This window comes from Anarhichas minor, unplaced genomic scaffold, assembly GCF_050575085.1.
Source record: "Anarhichas minor isolate MPS153535 unplaced genomic scaffold, ASM5057508v1 ptg000057l, whole genome shotgun sequence".
NCBI lineage: Eukaryota > Metazoa > Chordata > Actinopteri > Perciformes > Anarhichadidae > Anarhichas > Anarhichas minor.
This window is the reverse complement of record NW_027466503.1, coordinates 387,699-411,224: the sequence shown is the minus strand read 5'-3', so window position 1 is coordinate 411,224 and position 23,526 is coordinate 387,699. Positions and strand designations below refer to the sequence as shown.

Genomic DNA, 23,526 nt, shown 5'->3' with positions numbered 1-23,526 from the left:
AACGTCAACGTCCCTCTAGGTAACATCTCCTCAAGGTAACTAACGTCAACGTCCCCTCTAGGTAACGTCCCCTCAAGGTAACTAATGTCAAAGTCCCTCTAGGTAACTAACGTCAACGTCCCCTCTAGGTAACGTCCCCTAAAGGTAACTAACGTCAACGTCCCCTCTAGGTAACGTCCCCTCAAGGTAACTAACGTCAACGTCCCCTCTAGGTAACGTCCCCTCAATGTAACTAACGTCAACGTCCCTCTAGGTAACATCCCCTCAAGGTAACTAACGTCAACGTCCCCTCTAGGTAACATCCCCTCAAGGTAACTAACGTCAACGTCCCCTCTAGGTAACGTCCCCTCTAGGTAACATCCCCTCAAGGTAACTAACGTCAACGTCCCTCTAGGTAACATCTCAAGGTAACTAACGTCAACGTCCCCTCTAGGTAACATCCCCTCAAGGTAACTAACGTCAAAGTCCCTCTAGGTAACTAACGTCAACGTCCCCTCTAGGTAATGTCCCCTCTAGGTAACGTCCCCTCAAGGTAACTAACGTCAACGTCCCTCTAGGTAACATCTCCTCAAGGTAACTAACGTCAACGTCCCCTCTAGGTAACGTCCCCTCAAGGTAACTAACGTCAACGTCCCCTCAAGGTAACTAACGTCAAAGTCCCTCTAGGTAACTAACGTCAACGTCCCTCTAGGTAACTAATGTCAACGTCCCTCTAGGTAACTAACATTAACGTCCCCTCTAGGTAACTAACGTCAACGTCCCCTCAAGGTAACTAACGTCAACGTCCCTCTAGGTAACTAACGTCAACGTCCCCTCAAGGTAACTAACGTCAAAGTCCCTCGAGGTAACTAACGTCAACGTCCCCTCTAGGTAACGTCCCCTCAAGGTAACTAATGTCAACATCCCCTCAAGGTAACTAACGTCAAAGTCCCCTCAAGGTAACTAACGTCAAAGTCCCTCAAGGTAACTAACGTCAACGTCCCCTCTAGGTAACGTCCCCTCAAGGTAACTAATGTCAACGTCCCCTCTAGGTAACGTCCCCTCTAGGTAACTAACGTCAACGTCCCCTCTAGGTAACGTCCCCTCAAGGTAACTAATGTCAACGTCCCCTCTAGGTAACGTCCCCTCTAGGTAACTAACGTCAACGTCCCCTCTAGGTAATATCCCCTCAAGGTAACTAACGTCAACGTCCCTCTAGGTAACATCTCCTCAAGGTAACTAACATCAATGTCCCCTCTAGGTAACGTCCCCTCAAGGTAACTAACGTCAACATCCCCTCAAGGTAACTAACGTCAAAGTCCCTCTAGGTAACTAACGTCAACGTCCCCTCTAGGTAACGTCCCCTCTAGGTAACTAATGTCAACGTCCCCTCTAGGTAACATCCCCTCAAGGTAACTAATGTCAACGTCCCCTCTAGGTAACGTCCCCTCTAAGTAACTAACGTCAACGTCCCCTCTAGGTAACGTCCCCTCAAGGTAACTAATGTCAACGTCTCCTCTCGGTAACATCCCCTCAAGGTAACTAACGTCAACGTCCCCTCTAGGTAACGTCCCCTCTAGGTAACTAACGTCAACGTCCCTCTAGGTAACATCCCCTCAAGGTAACTAACGTCACCGTCCCCTCTAGGTAACGTCCCCTCTAGGTAACGTCCCCTCAAGGTAACTAATGTCAAAGTCCCTCTAGGTAACTAACGTCAACGTCCCCTCGAGGTAACGTCCCCTAAAGGTAACTAACGTCAACGTCCCCTCTAGGTAACATCCCCTCTAGGTAACTAACATCAACGTCCGCTCTAGGTAACATCCCCTCAAGGTAACTAATGTCAACGTCCCCTCTAGGTAACGTCCCCTCTAGGTAACTAATGTCAACGTCCCTCTAGGTAACATCCCCTCAAGGTAACTAACGTCAACGTCCCCTCTAGGTAACGTCCCCTCTAGGTAACGTCCCCTCAAGGTAACTAATGTCAACGTCCCCTCTAGGTAAAGTCCCCTCTAGGTAACTAACGTCAACATCCCCTCTAGGTAACGTCCCCTCTAGGTAACTAACGTCAACGTCCCTCTAGGTAACATCCCCTCAAGGTAACTAATGTCAACGTACCCTCTAGGTAACGTCCCCTCAAGGTAACTAACGTCAACATCCCCTCAAGGTAACTAACGTCAAAGTCCCTCTAGGTAACTAACGTCAACGTCCCCTCTAGGTAACGTCCCCTCAAGGTAACTAACGTCAAAGTCCCTCTAGGTAACTAATGCCAACGTCCCTCTAGGTAACTAACGTCAACGTCCCCTCTAGGTAACGTCCCCTCTAGGTAACTAACGTCAACGTCCCCTCTAGGTAACATCCCCTCAAGGTAACTAATGTCAACGTCCCCTCTAGGTAACGTCCCCTCTAGGTAACGTCCCCTCTAGGTAACTAACATCAACGTCCCTCTAGGTAACATCTCCTCAAGGTAACTAACGTCAATGTCCCCTCTAGGTAACGTCCCCTCAAGGTAATTAACATCAACATCCCCTCAAGGTAACTATCGTCAAAGTCCCTCTAGGTAACTAACGTCAACGTCCCCTCTAGGTAACGTCCCCTCAAGGTAACTAATGTCAAAGTCCCTCTAGGTAACTAATGCCAACGTCCCTCTAGGTAACTAACATCAACGTCCCCTCTAGGTAACTAATGTCTACGTCCCCTCTAGGTAACATCCCCTCAAGGTAACTAATGTCAACGTCCCCTCTAGGTAACTAATGTCAACGTCCCCTCTTGGTAACGTCCCTCTAGGTAGCTAATGTCAACGTCCCCTCTAGGTAACGTCCCCTCTAGGTAACTAATGTCAACGTCCCCTCTCGGTAACATCCCCTCAAGGTAACTAACGTCAACGTCCCCTCTAGGTAACGTCCCCTCTAGGTAACGTCCCCTCAAGGTAACTAACGTCAACGTCCCCTCTAGGTAACGTCCCCTCGAGGTAACTAACGTCAATGTCCCCTCTAGGTAACATCCCCTCTCGGTAACTAACGTCAACGTCCCCTCTAGGTAACATCCCCTCAAGCTAACTAACGTCAATGTCCCCTCTAGGTAACATCCCCTCAAGGTAACTAACGTCAACGTCCCCTCTAGGTAACATCCCCTCTAGGTAACTAACATCAACGTCCCCTCTAGGTAACATCCCCTCAAGGTAACTAATGTCAACGTCCCCTCTAGGTAACGTCCCCTCTAGGTAACTAACGTCAACGTCCCTCTAGGTAACATCCCCTCAAGGTAACTAACGTCAACGTCCCCTCTAGGTAACGTCCCCTCTAGGTAACGTCCCCTCAAGGTAACTAATGTCAACGTCCCCTCTAGGTAAAGTCCCCTCTAGGTAACTAACGTCAACGTCCCTCTAGGTAACATCCCCTCAAGGTAACTAATGTCAACGTCCCCTCTAGGTAACGTCCCCTCAAGGTAACTAACGTCAACATCCCCTCAAGGTAACTAACGTCAAAGTCCCTCTAGGTAACTAACGTCAACGTCCCCTCTAGGTAACGTCCCCTCAAGGTAACTAACGTCAAAGTCCCTCTAGGTAACTAATGCCAACGTCCCTCTAGGTAACTAACGTCAACGTCCCCTCTAGGTAACGTCCCCTCTAGGTAACTAACGTCAACGTCCCCTCTAGGTAACATCCCCTCAAGGTAACTAATGTCAACGTCCCCTCTAGGTAACGTCCCCTCTAGGTAACTAACGTCAACGTCCCTCTAGGTAACATCTCCTCAAGGTAACTAACGTCAATGTCCCCTCTAGGTAACGTCCCCTCAAGGTAACTAACGTCAACATCCCCTCAAGGTAACTAACGTCAAAGTCCCTCTAGGTAACTAACGTCAACGTCCCCTCTAGGTAACGTCCCCTCAAGGTAACTAACGTCAAAGTCCCTCTAGGTAACTAATGCCAACGTCCCTCTAGGTAACTAACATCAACGTCCCCTCTAGGTAACTAATGTCTACGTCCCCTCTAGGTAACATCCCCTCAAGGTAACTAATGTCAACGTCCCCTCTAGGTAACTAATGTCAACGTCCCCTCTTGGTAACGTCCCTCTAGGTAACTAATGTCAACGTCCCCTCTAGGTAACGTCCCCTCTAGGTAACTAATGTCAACGTCCCCTCTCGGTAACATCCCCTCAAGGTAACTAACGTCAACGTCCCCTCTAGGTAACGTCCCCTCTAGGTAACGTCCCCTCAAGGTAACTAACGTCAACGTCCCCTCTAGGTAACGTCCCCTCCAGGTAACTAACGTCAACGTCCCCTCTAGGTAACATCCCCTCTCGGTAACTAACGTCAACGTCCCCTCTAGGTAACATCCCCTCAAGGTAACTAACGTCAATGTCCCCTCTAGGTAACATCCCCTCAAGGTAACTAACGTCAACATCCCCTCTAGGTAACGTCCCCTCTCGGTAACTAACGTCAACGTCCCCTCTAGGTAACGTCCCCTCTAGGTAACTAACGTCAACGTCCCCTCTAGGTAACGTCCCCTCTAGGTAACTAACGTCAACGTCCCCTCTAGGTAACGTCCCCTAAAGGTAACTAACGTCAACGTCCCCTCTAGGTAACGTCCCCTCTAGGTAACTAACATCAACGTCCCCTCTAGGTAACGTCCCCTCTAGGTAACTAATGTCAACGTCCCCTCTCGGTAACATCCCCTCAAGGTAACTAACGTCAACGTCCCCTCTAGGTAACGTCCCCTCAAGGTAACTAACGTCAACGTCCCCTCTAGGTAACGTCCCCTCAAGGTAACTAACGTCAACGTCCCTCTAGGTAACATCCCCTCAAGGTAACTAACGTCAACGTCCCCTCTAGGTAACGTCCCCTCTAGGTAACTAACGTCAACGTCCCTCTAGGTAACATCCCCTCAAGGTAACTAACGTCAACGTCCCCTCTAGGTAACGTCCCCTCTAGGTAACGTCCCCTCAAGGTAACTAACGTCAACGTCCCCTCTAGGTAACGTCCCCTCTAGGTAACTAACGTCAACGTGCCCTCTAGGTAACATCCCCTCTAGGTAACTAACGTCAACGTCCCCTCTAGGTAACATCCCCTCAAGGTAACTAACGTCAATGTCCCCTCTAGGTAACATCCCCTCAAGGTAACTAACGTCAACGTCCCCTCTAGGTAACTAATGTCAACGTCCCCTCTAGGTAACTAACGTCAACGTCCCCTCTAGGTAACGTCCCCTCTAGGTAACTAATGTCAACGTCCCCTCTAGGTAAAGTCCTCTCAAGGTAACTAACGTCAACGTCCCCTCTAGGTAACGTCCCCTCAAGGTAACTAACGTCAACGTCCCTCTAGGTAACATCCCCTCAAGGTAACTAACGTCAACGTCCCCTCTAGGTAACGTCCCTTCTAGGTAACTAACGTCAACGTCCCTCTAGGTAACATCCCCTCAAGGTAACTAACGTCAACGTCCCCTCAAGGTAACTAACGTCAAAGTCCCTCTAGGTAACTAACGTCAACGTCCCCTCTAGGTAACGTCCCCTCAAGGTAACTAACATCAAAGTCCCTCTAGGTAACTAATGCCAATGTCCCTCTAGGTAACTAACGTCAACGTCCCCTCTAGGTAACGTCCCCTCTAGGTAACTAATGTCAACGTCCCCTCTAGGTAACGTCCCCTCTAGGTAACTAATGTCAACGTCCCCTCTAGGTAACGTCCCCTCTAGGTAACTAACGTCAACGTCCCCTCTAGGTAACGTCCCCTCAAGGTAACTAACGTCAGCATCCCCTCAAGGTAACTAACGTCAAAGTCCCTCTAGGTAACTAACGTCAACGTCCCCTCTAGGTAACATCCCCTCAAGGTAACTAACGTCAAAGTCCCTCTAGGTAACTAATGCCAACGTCCCTCTAGGTAACTAACGTCAACGTCCCCTCTAGGTAACGTCCCCTCTAGGTAACTAACATCAATGTCCCCTCTAGGTAACATCCCCTCAAGGTAACTAATGTCAACGTCCCCTCTAGGTAACATCCCCTCTAGGTAACGTCCCCTCAAGGTAACTAATCTCAACGTCTCCTCTCGGTAACGTCCCCTCAAGGTAACTAACGTCAACGTCCCTCTAGGTAACATCCCCTCAAGGTAACTAACGTCAACGTCCCCTCTAGGTAACGTCCCCTCTAGGTAACTAACGTCAACGTCCCTCTAGGTAACATCCCCTCAAGGTAACTAACGTCAACGTCCCTCTAGGTAACATCCCCTCAAGGTAACTAACGTCAACGTCCCCTCTAGGTAACGTCCCCTCTAGGTAACGTCCCCTCTAGGTAACTAATGTCAACGTCCCTCTAGGTAACATCCCCTCAAAGTAACTAACGTCACCGTCCCCTCTAGGTAACGTCCCCTCTAGGTAACGTCCCCTCAAGGTAACTAATGTCAAAGTCCCTCTAGGTAACTAACGTCAACGTCCCCTCTAGGTAACGTCCCCTAAAGGTAACTAACGTCAACGTCCCCTCTAGGTAACATCCCCTCTAGGTAACGTCCCCTCAAGGTAACTAATCTCAACGTCTCCTCTCGGTAACGTCCCCTCAAGGTAACTAACGTCAACGTCCCTCTAGGTAACATCCCCTCAAGGTAACTAACGTCAACGTCCCCTCTAGGTAACGTCCCCTCTAGGTAACTAACGTCAACGTCCCTCTAGGTAACATCCCCTCAAGGTAACTAACGTCAACGTCCCTCTAGGTAACATCCCCTCAAGGTAACTAACGTCAACGTCCCCTCTAGGTAATGTCCCCTCTAGGTAACGTCCCCTCAAGGTAACTAACGTCAACGTCCCTCTAGGTAACATCTCAAGGTAACTAACGTCAACGTCCCCTCTAGGTAACGTCCCCTCAAGGTAACTAACGTCAACATCCCCTCAAGGTAACTAACGTCAAAGTCCCTCTAGGTAACTAACGTCAATGTCCCCTCTAGGTAACGTCCCCTCAAGGTAACTAACGTCAAAGTCCCTCTAGGTAACTAATGCCAATGTCCCTCTAGGTAACTAACGTCAACGTCCCCTCTAGGTAATGTCCCCTCTAGGTAACTAACGTCAACGTCCCCTCTAGGTAACATCCTCTCAAGGTAACTAATGTCAACGTCCCCTCTAGGTAACGTCCCCTCTAGGTAACTAACGTCAACGTCCCTCTAGGTAACATCTCCTCAAGGTAACTAACGTCAATGTCCCCTCTAGGTAACGTCCCCTCAAGGTAACTAACGTCAACATCCCCTCAAGGTAACTAACGTCAAAGTCCCTCTAGGTAACTAACGTCAACGTCCCCTCTAGGTAACGTCCCCTCAAGGTAACTAACGTCAAAGTCCCTCTAGGTAACTAATGCCAACGTCCCTCTAGGTAACTAACGTCAACGTCCCCTCTAGGTAACTAATGTCTACGTCCCCTCTAGGTAACATCCCCTCAAGGTAACTAATGTCAACGTCCCCTCTAGGTAACGTCCCCTCTAGGTAACTAACGTCAACGTCCCCTCTAGGTAATGTCCCCTCAAGGTAACTAATGTCAACGTCTCCTCTCGGTAACGTCCCCTCAAGGTAACTAACGTCAACGTCCCTCTAGGTAACATCCCCTCAAGGTAACTAACGTCAACGTCCCCTCTAGGTAACGTCCCCTCTAGGTAACTAACGTCAACGTCCCTCTAGGTAACATCCCCTCAAGGTAACTAACGTCACCGTCCCCTCTAGGTAACGTCCCCTCTAGGTAACGTCCCCTCAAGGTAACTAATGTCAAAGTCCCTCTAGGTAACTAACGTCAACGTCCCCTCTAGGTAACGTCCCCTAAAGGTAACTAACGTCAACGTCCCCTCTAGGTAACGTCCCCTCTAGGTAACTAACATCACCGTCCCCTCTAGGTAACATCCCCTCAAGGTAACTAATGTCAACGTCCCCTCTAGGTAACGTCCCCTCTAGGTAACTAACGTCAACGTCCCCTCTAGGTAACGTCCCCTCAAGGTAACTAATGTCAACGTCTCCTCTCGGTAACGTCCCCTCAAGGTAACTAACATCAACGTCCCTCTAGGTAACATCCCCTCAAGGTAACTAACGTCAACGTCCCCTCTAGGTAACGTCCCCTCTAGGTAACGTCCCCTCAAGGTAACTAACGTCAACGTCCCTCTAGGTAACATCTCCTCAAGGTAACTAACGTCAACGTCCCCTCTAGGTAACGTCCCCTCAAGGTAACTAATGTCAAAGTCCCTCTAGGTAACTAACGTCAACGTCCCCTCTAGGTAACATCCTCTAAAGGTAACTAACGTCAACGTCCCCTCTAGGTAACGTCCCCTCTAGGTAACTAACATCAACGTCCCCTCTAGGTAACGTCCCCTCTTGGTAACTAATGTCAACGTCCCCTCTCGGTAACATCCCCTCAAGGTAACTAACGTCAACGTCCCCTCTAGGTAACGTCCCCTCAAGGTAACTAACGTCAACGTCCCCTCTAGGTAACGTCCCCTCAAGGTAACTAACGTCAACGTCCCTCTAGGTAACATCTCCTCAAGGTAACTAACGTCAACGTCCCCTCTAGGTAACGTCCCCTCAAGGTAACTAACGTCAAAGTCCCTCTAGGTAACTAACGACAACGTCTCCTCTAGGTAACGTCCCCTCAAGGTAACTAACGTCAATGTCCCCTCTAGGTAACTAATGTCAACGTCCCCTCTAGGTAACGTCCCTCTAGGTAACTAATGTCAACGTCCCCTCTAGGTAACGTCCCCTCTAGGTAACTAATGTCAACGTCCCCTCTCGGTAACATCCCCTCAAGGTAACTAACGTCAACGTCCCCTCTAGGTAACGTCCCCTCTAGGTAACGTCCCCTCAAGGTAACTAACGTCAACGTCCCCTCTAGGTAACGTCCCCTCAAGGTAACTAACGTCAACATCCCCTCAAGGTAACTAACGTCAAAGTCCCTCTAGGTAACTAACGTCAACGTCCCCTCTAGGTAACATCCCCTCAAGGTAACTAACGTCAACGTCCCCTCTAGGTAACATCCCCTCAAGGTAACTAATGTCAACGTCCCTCTAGGTAACATCTCCTCAAGGTAACTAACGTCAACGTCCCCTCTAGGTAACGTCCCCTCTAGGTAACTAACGTCAACGTCCCTCTAGGTAACATCCCCTCAAGGTAACTAACGTCACCGTCCCCTCTAGGTAACGTCCCCTCTAGGTAACGTCCCCTCAAGGTAACTAATGTCAAAGTCCCTCTAGGTAACTAACGTCAACGTCCCCTCTAGGTAACGTCCCCTAAAGGTAACTAACGTCAACGTCCCCTCTAGGTAACGTCCCCTCTAGGTAACTAACATCACCGTCCCCTCTAGGTAACATCCCCTCAAGGTAACTAATGTCAACGTCCCCTCTAGGTAACGTCCCCTCTAGGTAACTAACGTCAACGTCCCCTCTAGGTAACGTCCCCTCAAGGTAACTAATGTCAACGTCTCCTCTCGGTAACGTCCCCTCAAGGTAACTAACATCAACGTCCCTCTAGGTAACATCCCCTCAAGGTAACTAACGTCAACGTCCCCTCTAGGTAACGTCCCCTCTAGGTAACGTCCCCTCAAGGTAACTAACGTCAACGTCCCTCTAGGTAACATCTCCTCAAGGTAACTAACGTCAACGTCCCCTCTAGGTAACGTCCCCTCAAGGTAACTAATGTCAAAGTCCCTCTAGGTAACTAACGTCAACGTCCCCTCTAGGTAACATCCTCTAAAGGTAACTAACGTCAACGTCCCCTCTAGGTAACGTCCCCTCTAGGTAACTAACATCAACGTCCCCTCTAGGTAACGTCCCCTCTTGGTAACTAATGTCAACGTCCCCTCTCGGTAACATCCCCTCAAGGTAACTAACGTCAACGTCCCCTCTAGGTAACGTCCCCTCAAGGTAACTAACGTCAACGTCCCCTCTAGGTAACGTCCCCTCAAGGTAACTAACGTCAACGTCCCTCTAGGTAACATCTCCTCAAGGTAACTAACGTCAACGTCCCCTCTAGGTAACGTCCCCTCAAGGTAACTAACGTCAAAGTCCCTCTAGGTAACTAACGACAACGTCTCCTCTAGGTAACGTCCCCTCAAGGTAACTAACGTCAATGTCCCCTCTAGGTAACTAATGTCAACGTCCCCTCTAGGTAACGTCCCTCTAGGTAACTAATGTCAACGTCCCCTCTAGGTAACGTCCCCTCTAGGTAACTAATGTCAACGTCCCCTCTCGGTAACATCCCCTCAAGGTAACTAACGTCAACGTCCCCTCTAGGTAACGTCCCCTCTAGGTAACGTCCCCTCAAGGTAACTAACGTCAACGTCCCCTCTAGGTAACGTCCCCTCAAGGTAACTAACGTCAACATCCCCTCAAGGTAACTAACGTCAAAGTCCCTCTAGGTAACTAACGTCAACGTCCCCTCTAGGTAACATCCCCTCAAGGTAACTAACGTCAACGTCCCCTCTAGGTAACATCCCCTCAAGGTAACTAATGTCAACGTCCCTCTAGGTAACATCTCCTCAAGGTAACTAACGTCAACGTCCGCTCTAGGTAACGTCCCCTCAAGGTAACTAACGTCAACATCCCCTCAAGGTAACTAACGTCAAAGTCCCTCTAGGTAACTAACGTCAACGTCCCCTCTAGGTAACGTCCCCTCAAGGTAACTAACGTCAAAGTCCCTCTAGGTAACTAACGTCAACGTCCCTCTAGGTAACTAACGTCAACGTCCCCTCTAGGTAACTAACATCAACGTCCCCTCTAGGTAACTAACGTCAACGTCCCTTCTAGGTAACGTCCCCTCTAGGTAACTAACGTCAACGTCCCCTCTTGGTAACATCCCCTCAAGGTAACTAACGTCAACGTCCCCTCTCGGTAACATCCCCTTAAGGTAGCTAACGTCAACGTCCCCTCAAGGTAACTAACGTCAACGTCCCCTCAAGGTAACTGACTGTCCCCTCATCATGTGACTACAGGTCAGGTGCTCAGCGCTCATGTCTCCGGCCGCGTTACCTGAGCGGGATGCCAGAGTGTAAGTTCGGCATGAACGACAAGATTGTGATTGACAAGCAAGGAAAAGGAGCAAGTTCAGAGGACGGAGCCAAGAGGTCAGAGATCACGCAGGTCACCTGCATCACCACATATGGTCACTTCCTGTCTCACTGTTTCCTCTGTCCTCAGCGGTAAACAGTCGATAGCCATCGATGACTGCACCTTCCATCAGTGTGTTCGTCTCAGCAAGTTTGACTCTGAACGCAGCATCAGCTTCATCCCTCCAGACGGAGACTATGAGCTCATGAGGTCAGAGGTCACACACACACACACCAGGAGACATCAGGCCTTGAGATGTGTGTCTGCAGGTATCGGACCATCAAAGACATCATCCTGCCCTTCAGGGTCATCCCTCTGGTCCGAGAGGTCGGTCGAACCAAACTGGAGGTCAAAGTCGTCATCAAGTCCAACTTCAAGTCGTCTCTGCTCGCTCAGAAGATCGAGGTACCACGATTAATATTAATAAAATATATGATAAATATATAATATAATAAGTCTTGTTAATATGTATATTATTATGAATTTAATATTAATATAAATAATAACCTAATATTTAGTTTTACAGAACTAAACATGTTCACTGAAGTTATGTTGACGTTTATAAAGATCAGCTATTAATAATCTAACTGGAGGATCGTGTCTTCTCTCTCAGCTCTACTTCATTGATTATGTATTCATATTTAATAATTGATGACCCCCCCACCCCCCCTCAGGTGAGGATCCCCACCCCCCTCAACACCAGTGGGGTTCAGCTCATCTGTATGAAGGGAAAAGCAAAGTACAAAGCTAGTGAGAACGCCATCGTGTGGAAGTAAGTAGGTCTGTGACATCACCAGGTGTGTGTGACATCACCAGGTGTGTGTGTGACATCACCAGGTGTGTGTGACATCACTAGGTAACAGGTGTGTGTGACATCACTAGGTAACAGGTGTGTGTGACATCACTAGGTAACAGATGTGTGTGACATCATCAGGTAACCTGTGTGTGTGACATCATCAGGTAACAGGTGTGTGTGTGTGTGTGTGTGTGTGAGACATCATCAGGTAACAGGTGTGTGTGTGTGTGTGTGTGTGACATCATCAGGTAACAGGTGTGTGTTTCAGGGTGAAGAGGATGGCCGGTATGAAGGAGTCTCAGATCAGTGCAGAGATCGAGTTGCTTCCAACCAAGGATAAGAAGAAGTGGGCTCGACCTCCAATCTTCATGAACTTTGAGGTTATTAATTATTCATCATATTCACCTGTACAGGTAACTGAGTACAGACAGGTTGATTGCTCTCTAACTCCCCCCCCCCTCAGGTGCCCTTCGCCCCCTCCGGTCTGAAGGTGAGGTACCTGAAGGTGTTCGAGCCCAAACTGAACTACAGCGATCATGACGTCATCAAATGGGTTCGTTACATCGGACGAAGTGGAATCTATGAGACCCGCTGCTGAGGAAGAACACGACATCATCATCATCATCGCTGTGTGTGTCTCCTGGTGAAACCAGTCCTCAGTAGTTCATATTCTGACTTTAAGTTCACAAACACTGGGTCCTACACTTCCCACAATGCACCTGGATAGAGTCTGTGACTAGAGGCTGACCTACATGAGATAGGTGGTCTGTCCCTTTAAGAGACTGTCCAAACCAGTCTGATCACGGAACCGTTTACCCAGCATGCTTTGCTGTCAGTGTTCATTGAATTAAATAAATTCATGTCTGTTTTTATTTTTAGTGTTTTTACAGTTTTTGTATCGGATGTGTCGAAAATAATAAAACGTATGAATCTGTACTCATACAGCTGTTTTTGTGTGTGTGTGATGAAAAGTCATAGTGTAGTATGTCATGAAGTCATAGTGTAGTATGTCATGAAGTCAGTGTAGTATGTCATGAAGTCAGTGTAGTATGTCATGAAGTCATAGTGTAGTATGTCATGAAGTCATAGTGTAGTATGTCATGAAGTCGTAGTGTAGTATGTCATGAAGTCGTAGTGTAGTATGTCATGAAGTCATAGTGTAGTATGTCATGAAGTCGTAGTGTAGTATGTCATGAAGTCATAGTGTAGTATGTCACAGTCTGTTTCTACTGTAGTACAGCCTGTGTGTGTATATGTGTGTTCAGTGTGAGTGTGTGTATGTTTAGTGTATATGTATGATGTGTGTGTGAGTGTGTGTGTGTGTGTGTGTGTGTGATGGACAGGTGAATGGACAGAGGTGTAATTAAATCCTCGTCCTTCAGCTGTTGCTGAATGTCCGTCTCTCTCCTTCGTCTCTCTGAGAACCAACGCTCCAGCCTCCGGTCGGCTGGACGGCTGCCAGGAGGCCCCCAGGGGCCCTGTGACCTCATACTATATAGTGTATGGGCCCCGTGACCCCAGCCAGGAACACTGAAGCATTATGGGATACTGCAGGTTCTACCTGAGGGACTGATGACTTCACTTTGTTCAATGTGTTCCACTTTGTTTGAAAAATATGTTGTAGTCATGGTGACAACCAACAGATTCTGAATCAGAGCGCTTGATTCATTCATGACGACAGAATAAATTAAATGTTGTTTCACAGAAGGTTTGTGTTTGTTTAACAGTCTGCACCAGCTTTGTGGGGCTGTATGAGAGCAACCAGCTAAATGCTAACATTAGCATCCAAGAACTAAAGTAGCACTAGTGAGCTAACTTCTGTATAACTAAAAAGACTCACTAACGTCTGTATGAACTATAAAGACTCACTAACTTCTGTACAAACTATAAAGACTCACTAACTTCTGTGTGAACTATAAAGACTCACTAACTTCTGTATGAACTTTAAAGACTCACTAACTTCTGTATGAACTAGAAAGACTCACTAACTTCCATGTGAACTATAAAGACTCACTAACTTCTGTATGAATTAGAAAGACTCACTAACTTCTGTATGAACTAGAAAGACTCACTAACTTCTGTGTGAACTAAAAAGACTCACTAACATCTGTATGAACTAGAAAGACTCACTAACGTCGATGTGAACGAGAAAGACTCACTAACTTCTGTGTGAATGAGAAAGACTCACTAACTCAGAACTACAAATACTCACTAACGTCTGTATGAACTAGAAAGACTCACTAACTTCTTTATGAACTAGAAAAACTCACTAACTTCTGTGTGAACTATAAAGACTCACTAACTTCTGTATAAACTAAAAAGACTCACTAATTTTTGTATAAACTATAAAGACTCACTATAAAGACTCACTAACTTTTGTGTGAACAAGAAAGACTCACTAACATCTGTGTGAGCTAGAAATACTCACTAACGTCTGTATGAACTAGAAATACTCACTAACTTCTGTATGAACTATAAAGACTCACCAACGTTTATATGAACTAGAAAGACTCACTAACGTCTGTATGAACTAGAAATACTCACTAACTTCTGTATGAACTAAAATGACTCACCAACTTTTGTATAAACTAGAAAGACTCACTATAAAGACTCACTAACATCTGTGTGACCAAGAAAGACTCACTAACATCTGTGTGAACTAGAAAGACTCACTAACTTTTGTATAAACTAGAAAGACTCACTATAAAGACTCACTAACTTCTGTGTGACCAAGAAAGACTCACTAACGTCTTTATGAACTAGAAATACTCACTAACTTCTGTATGAACTAAAAAGACTCACTAACATCTGTATGAACTGGAAATACTCACTAATTTCTGTATGAACTAAAAAGACTCACTAACGTCTGTGTGAACTAGAATGACTTACTAACATCTGTGTGAACTAGAAATACTCACTAACGTCTGTGTGAACTAGAAATACTCACTAACGTCTGTATGAACTACGAATACTCACTATAAAGACTCACTAACGTCTGTATGAACTAGAAAGACTCACTAACGTCTGTGAACTAGAAAGACTCACTGACTTCTGTATGAACTAGAAAGACTCACTAACGTCTGTATGAACTAGAAAGACTCACTAACTTCTGTATGAATTAGAAAGACTCACTAACTTCTGTATGAACTAGAAAGACTCACTAACGTCTGTATGAACTAGAAATACTCACTAACTTCTGTATGAACTAGAAAGACTCACTAACGTCTGTGTGAATGAGAAAGACTCACGAACTTCTGTATGAACTAGAAAGACTCTAACGTCTGTGTGAACTAGAAAGACTCACTAACGTCTGTGTGAACGAGAAAGACTCACGAACTTCTGTATAAACTAGAAAGACTCTAACGTCTGTGTGAACTAGAAAGACTCACTAACGTCTGTGTGAATGAGAAAGACTCACTAACATCTGTGTGAACTAGAAAGACTCACTAACATCTGTGTGAACTAGAAATACTTACTAACGTCTGTATGAACTACAAATACTCACTATAAAGACTCACTAACTTCTGTATAAACTAAAACGACTCACTAACGTCTGTATGAACTAGAAAGACTCACTAACGTCTGTGTGAACTAGAAAGACTCACTAACGTCTGTGTGAACGAGAAAGACTCACTAACGTCTGTGTGAACTAGAAAGACTCACTAACGTCTGTGTGAACGAGAAAGACTCACTAACATCTGTGTGAACTAGAAAGACCCACTAACATCTGTGTGAACTAGAAATACTTAGTAACGTCTGTATGAACTACAAATACTCACTATAAAGACTCACTAACTTCTGTATAAACTAAAACGACTCACTAACGTCTGTATGAACTAGAAAGACTCACTGACTTCTGTATGAATTAGAAAGACTCACTAACATCTGTATGAACTAGAAATACTCACTAACTTCTGTATGAACTAGAAAGACTCACTAACGTCTGTGTGAACGAGAAAGACTCACAAACTTCTGTATAAACTAGAAAGACTCACCAACTTTTGTATAAACTAGAAAGACTCACTATAAAGACTCACTAACTTTTGTGTGAACAAGAAAGACTCACTAACATCTGTGTGAGCTAGAAATACTCACTAACGTCTGTATGAACTAGAAATACTCACTAACTTCTGTATGAACTATAAAGACTCACCAACGTTCATATGAACTAGAAAGACTCACTAACGTCTGTATGAACTAGAAATACTCACTAACTTCTGTATGAACTAAAATGACTCACCAACTTTTGTATAAACTAGAAAGACTCACTATAAAGACTCACTAACTTCTGTGTGACCAAGAAAGACTCACTAACATCTGTGTGAACTAGAAAGACTCACTAACTTTTGTATAAACTAGAAAGACTCACTATAAAGACTCACTAACTTCTGTGTGACCAAGAAAGACTCACTAACGTCTTTATGAACTAGAAATACTCACTAACTTCTGTATGAACTAAAAAGACTCACTAACATCTGTATGAACTAGAAATACTCACTAATTTCTGTATGAACTAAAAAGACTCACTAACGTCTGTGTGAACTAGAAAGACTTACTAACATCTGTGTGAACTAGAAATACTCACTAACGTCTGTGTGAACTAGAAAGACTCACTGACTTCTGTATGAACTAAAACGACTCACTAACGTCTGTATGAACTAGAAAGACTTACTGACTTCTGTATGAATTAGAAAGACTCACTAACATCTGTATGAACTAGAAATACTCACTAACTTCTGTATGAACTAGAAAGACTCACTAACGTCTGTGTGAACGAGAAAGACTCACAAACTTCTGTATAAACTAGAAAGACTCACCAACTTTTGTATAAACTAGAAAGACTCACTATAAAGACTCACTAACTTTTGTGTGAACAAGAAAGACTCACTAACATCTGTGTGAGCTAGAAATACTCACTAACGTCTGTATGAACTAGAAATACTCACTAACTTCTGTATGAACTATAAAGACTCACCAACGTTTATATGAACTAGAAAGACTCACTAACGTCTGTATGAACTAGAAATACTCACTAACTTCTGTATGAACTAAAATGACTCACCAACTTTTGTATAAACTAGAAAGACTCACTATAAAGACTCACTAACTTCTGTGTGACCAAGAAAGACTCACTAACATCTGTGTGAACTAGAAAGACTCACTAACTTTTGTATAAACTAGAAAGACTCACTATAAAGACTCACTAACTTCTGTGTGACCAAGAAAGACTCACTAACGTCTTTATGAACTAGAAATACTCACTAACTTCTGTATGAACTAAAAAGACTCACTAACATCTGTATGAACTAGAAATACTCACTAATTTCTGTATGAACTAAAAAGACTCACTAACGTCTGTGTGAACTATAAAGACTTACTAACATCTGTGTGAACTAGAAATACTCACTAACGTCTGTGTGAACTAGAAATACTCACTAACGTCTGTATGAACTACAAATACTCACTATAAAGACTCACTAACGTCTGTATGAACTAGAAAGACTCACTAACGTCTGTGTGAACTAGAAAGACTCACTGACTTCTGTATGAACTAGAAAGACTCACTAACGTCTGTATGAACTAGAAAGACTCACTAACTTCTGTATGAACTAGAAAGACTCACTAACGTCTGTATGAACTAGAAATACTCACTAACTTCTGTATGAACTAGAAAGACTCACTAACGTCTGTGTGAACGAGAAAGACTCACGAACTTCTGTATGAACTAGAAAGACTCTAACGTCTGTGTGAACTAGAAAGACTCACTAACGTCTGTGTGAACGAGAAAGACTCACTAACATCTGTGTGAACTAGAAAGACTCACTAACATCTGTGTGAACTAGAAATACTTACTAACGTCTGTATGAACTACAAATACTCACTATAAAGACTCACTAACTTCTGTATAAACTAAAACGACTCACTAACGTCTGTATGAACTAGAAAGACTCACTAACTTCTGTATTAATTAGAAAGACTCACTAACGTCTGTATGAACTAGAAATACTCACTAACTTCTGTATAAACTAGAAAGACTCACTAACGTCTGTTTGAACGAGAAAGACTCACAAACTTCTGTATGAACTAGAAAGACTCACTAACGTCTGTGTGAACTAGAAAGACTCACTAACGTCTGTGTGAAAGAGAAATACTCACTAACTTCTGTATGAACTAGAAAGACTCACTAACGTCTGTTTGAACGAGAAAGACTCACAAACTTCTGTATGAACTAGAAAGACTCACTAACGTCTGTGTGAACGAGAAAGACTCACTAACGTCTGTGTGAACTAGAAAGACTCACTAACGTCTGTGTGAACGAGAAAGACTCACTAACATCTGTGTGAACTAGAAAGACCCACTAACATCTGTGTGAACTAGAAATACTTAGTAACGTCTGTATGAACTACAAATACTCACTATAAAGACTCACTAACTTCTGTATGAACTAAAACGACTCACTAACGTCTGTATGAACTAGAAAGACTCACTGACTTCTGTATGAATTAGAAAGACTCACTAACATCTGTATGAACTAGAAATACTCACTAACGTCTGTATGAACTAGAAATACTCACTAACTTCTGTATGAACTAGAAAGACTCACTAACGTCTGTGTGAACGAGAAAGACTCACGAACTTCTGTATGAACTAGAAAGACTCTAACGTCTGTGTGAACTAGAAAGACTCACTAACGTCTGTGTGAACGAGAAAGACTCACTAACATCTGTGTGAACTAGAAAGACTCACTAACATCTGTGTGAACTAGAAATACTTACTAACGTCTGTATGAACTACAAATACTCACTATAAAGACTCACTAACTTCTGTATAAACTAAAACGACTCACTAACGTCTGTATGAACTAGAAAGACTCACTAACTTCTGTATGAATTAGAAAGACTCACTAACGTCTGTATGAACTAGAAATACTCACTAACTTCTGTATGAACTAGAAAGACTCACTAACGTCTGTTTGAACGAGAAAGACTCACAAACTTCTGTATGAACTAGAAAGACTCACTAACGTCTGTGTGAACTAGAAAGACTCACTAACGTCTGTGTGAAAGAGAAATACTCACTAACTTCTGTATGAACTAGAAAGACTCACTAACGTCTGTTTGAACGAGAAAGACTCACAAACTTCTGTATGAACTAGAAAGACTCACTAACGTCTGTGTGAACGAGAAAGACTCACTAACGTCTGTGTGAACTAGAAAGACTCACTAACGTCTGTGTGAACGAGAAAGACTCACTAACATCTGTGTGAACTAGAAAGACCCACTAACATCTGTGTGAACTAGAAATACTTAGTAACGTCTGTATGAACTACAAATACTCACTATAAAGACTCACTAACTTCTGTATGAACTAAAACGACTCACTAACGTCTGTATGAACTAGAAAGACTCACTGACTTCTGTATGAATTAGAAAGACTCACTAACATCTGTATGAACTAGAAATACTCACTAACTTCTGTATGAACTAGAAAGACTCACTAACGTCTGTGTGAACGAGAAAGACTCACAAACTTCTGTATAAACTAGAAAGACTCACTATAAAGACTCACTAACTTTTGTGTGAACAAGAAAGACTCACTAACATCTGTGTGAGCTAGAAATACTCACTAACGTCTGTATGAACTAGAAATACTCACTAACTTCTGTATGAACTATAAAGAGTCACCAACGTTTATATGAACTAGAAAGACTCACTAACGTCTGTATGAACTAGAAATACTCACTAACTTCTGTATGAACTAAAATGACTCACCAACTTTTGTATAAACTAGAAAGACTCACTATAAAGACTCACTAACTTCTGTGTGACCAAGAAAGACTCACTAACATCTGTGTGAACTAGAAAGACTCACTAACTTTTGTATAAACTAGAAAGACTCACTATAAAGACTCACTAACTTCTGTGTGACCAAGAAAGACTCACTAACGTCTTTATGAACTAGAAATACTCACTAACTTCTGTATGAACTAAAAAGACTCACTAACATCTGTATGAACTAGAAATACTCACTAATTTCTGTATGAACTAAAAAGACTCACTAACGTCTGTGTGAACTAGAAAGACTTACTAACATCTGTGTGAACTAGAAATACTCACTAACGTCTGTATGAACTAGAAAGACTCACTAACGTCTGTGTGAACGAGAAAGACTCACAAACTTCTGTATAAACTAGAAAGACTCACTATAAAGACTCACTAACTTTTGTGTGAACAAGAAAGACTCACTAACATCTGTGTGAGCTAGAAATACTCACTAACGTCTGTATGAACTAGAAATACTCACTAACTTCTGTATGAACTATAAAGACTCACCAACGTTTATATGAACTAGAAAGACTCACTAACGTCTGTATGAACTAGAAATACTCACTAACTTCTGTATGAACTAAAATGACTCACCAACTTTTGTATAAACTAGAAAGACTCACTATAAAGACTCACTAACTTCTGTGTGACCAAGAAAGACTCACTAACATCTGTGTGAACTAGAAAGACTCACTAACTTTTGTATAAACTAGAAAGACTCACTATAAAGACTCACTAACATCTGTGTGAACTAGAAATACTCACTAACGTCTGTGTGAACTAGAAATACTCACTAACGTCTGTATGAACTACAAATACTCACTATAAAGACTCACTAACGTCTGTATAAACTAGAAAGACTCACTAACGTCTGTATGAACTAGAAAGACTCACTAACGTCTGTGTGAACTAGAAAGACTCACTGACTTCTGTATGAACTAGAAAGACTCACTAACGTCTGTATGAACTAGAAAGACTCACTAACTTCTGTATGAATTAGAAAGACTCACTAACTTCTGTATGAACTAGAAAGACTCACTAACGTCTGTATGAACTAGAAATACTCACTAACTTCTGTATGAACTAGAAAGACTCACTAACGTCTGTGTGAACGAGAAAGACTCACAAACTTCTGTATTAACTAGAAAGACTCACTAACGTCTGTGTGAACTAGAAAGACTCACTAACTTTTGTATAAACTAGAAAGACTCACTATAAAGACTCACTAACTTCTGTGTGACCAAGAAAGACTCACTAACGTCTTTATGAACTAGAAATACTCACTAACTTCTGTATGAACTAAAAAGACTCACTAACATCTGTATGAACTAGAAATACTCACTAATTTCTGTATGAACTAAAAAGACTCACTAACGTCTGTGTGAACTAGAAAGACTTACTAACATCTGTGTGAACTAGAAATACTCACTAACGTCTGTATGAACTAGAAAGACTCACTAACGTCTGTGTGAACGAGAAAGACTCACAAACTTCTGTATAAACTAGAAAGACTCACTATAAAGACTCACTAACTTTTGTGTGAACAAGAAAGACTCACTAACATCTGTGTGAGCTAGAAATACTCACTAACGTCTGTATGAACTAGAAATACTCACTAACTTCTGTATGAACTATAAAGACTCACCAACGTTTATATGAACTAGAAAGACTCACTAACGTCTGTATGAACTAGAAATACTCACTAACTTCTGTATGAACTAAAATGACTCACCAACTTTTGTATAAACTAGAAAGACTCACTATAAAGACTCACTAACTTCTGTGTGACCAAGAAAGACTCACTAACATCTGTGTGAACTAGAAAGACTCACTAACTTTTGTATAAACTAGAAAGACTCACTATAAAGACTCACTAACATCTGTGTGAACTAGAAATACTCACTAACGTCTGTGTGAACTAGAAATACTCACTAACGTCTGTATGAACTACAAATACTCACTATAAAGACTCACTAACGTCTGTATAAACTAGAAAGACTCACTAACGTCTGTATGAACTAGAAAGACTCACTAACGTCTGTGTGAACTAGAAAGACTCACTGACTTCTGTATGAACTAGAAAGACTCACTAACGTCTGTATGAACTAGAAAGACTCACTAACTTCTGTATGAATTAGAAAGACTCACTAACTTCTGTATGAACTAGAAAGACTCACTAACGTCTGTATGAACTAGAAATACTCACTAACTTCTGTATGAACTAGAAAGACTCACTAACGTCTGTGTGAACGAGAAAGACTCACAAACTTCTGTATTAACTAGAAAGACTCACTAACGTCTGTGTGAACTAGAAAGACTCACTAACGTCTGTATGAACTGGAAAGACTCACTAACGTCTGTGTGAACGAGAAAGACTCACAAACTTCTGTATAAACTAGAAAGACTCACTATAAAGACTCACTAACTTTTGTGTGAACAAGAAAGACTCACTAACATCTGTGTGAGCTAGAAATACTCACTAACGTCTGTATGAACTAGAAATACTCACTAACTTCTGTATGAACTATAAAGACTCACCAACGTTTATATGAACTAGAAAGACTCACTAACGTCTGTATGAACTAGAAATACTCACTAACTTCTGTATGAACTAAAATGACTCACCAACTTTTGTATAAACTAGAAAGACTCACTATAAAGACTCACTAACTTCTTTGTGACCAAGAAAGACTCACTAACATCTGTGTGAACTAGAAAGACTCACTAACTTTTGTATAAACTAGAAAGACTCACTATAAAGACTCACTAACATCTGTGTGAACTAGAAATACTCACTAACGTCTGTGTGAACTAGAAATACTCACTAACGTCTGTATGAACTACAAATACTCACTATAAAGACTCACTAACGTCTGTATGAACTAGAAAGACTCACTAACGTCTGTGTGAACTAGAAAGACTCACTGACTTCTGTATGAACTAGAAAGACTCACTAACGTCTGTATGAACTAGAAAGACTCACTAACTTCTGTATGAATTAGAAAGACTCACTAACTTCTGTATGAACTAGAAAGACTCACTAACGTCTGTATGAACTAGAAATACTCACTAACTTCTGTATGAACTAGAAAGACTCACTAACGTCTGTGTGAACGAGAAAAACTCACAAACTTCTGTATTAACTAGAAAGACTCACTAACGTCTGTGTGAACTAGAAAGACTCACTAACGTCTGTGTGAACGAGAAAGACTCACTAACATCTGTGTGAACTAGAAAGACTCACTAACGTCTGTGTGAACTAGAAATACTTACTAACGTCTGTATGAACTACAAATACTCACTATAAAGACTCACTAACTTCTGTATAAACTAAAACGACTCACTAACGTCTGTATGAACTAGAAAGACTCACTGACTTCTGTATGAATTAGAAAGACTCACTAACATCTGTATGAACTAGAAATACTCACTAACTTCTGTATGAACTAGAAAGACTCACTAACGTCTGTGTGAACGAGAAAGACTCACAAACTTCTGTATAAACTAGAAAGACTCACCAACTTTTGTATAAACTAGAAAGACTCACTATAAAGACTCACTAACGTTTGTGTGACCAAGAAAGACTCATTAACGTCTTTAGAAACTAGAAATACTCACTAACTTCTGTATGAACTAAAAAGACTCACTAACATCTGTATGAACTAGAAATACTCACAAATTTCTGTATGAACTAAAAAGACTTACTAACGTCTGTGTGAACTAGAAAGACTTACTAACATCTGTGTGAACTAGAAATACTCACTAACGTCTGTGTGAACTAGAAATACTCACTAACGTCTGTATGAACTACAAATACTCACTATAAAGACTCACTAACGTCTGTATGAACTAGAAAGACTCACTAACGTCTGTGTGAACT

General features: G+C 42.9%; 1 protein-coding gene across 1 annotated transcript in view; it reads left to right on the top strand.

Moving 5' to 3' along the window:
• Positions 1 to 12,756, top strand: part of ap2m1b (adaptor related protein complex 2 subunit mu 1b) — a 37,031-nt gene extending 24,275 nt beyond the window's left edge. The window contains 7 exon segments of the mRNA XM_076076478.1: positions 10,910 to 10,939; positions 10,942 to 11,041; positions 11,115 to 11,234; positions 11,294 to 11,429; positions 11,699 to 11,796; positions 12,089 to 12,200; positions 12,284 to 12,756. Of these exon segments, the coding sequence (XP_075932593.1) occupies positions 10,910 to 10,939; positions 10,942 to 11,041; positions 11,115 to 11,234; positions 11,294 to 11,429; positions 11,699 to 11,796; positions 12,089 to 12,200; positions 12,284 to 12,418 (731 nt within the window). The 3' untranslated portion in view covers positions 12,419 to 12,756.
• Positions 12,757 to 23,526: the final 10,770 nt, after the last annotated feature.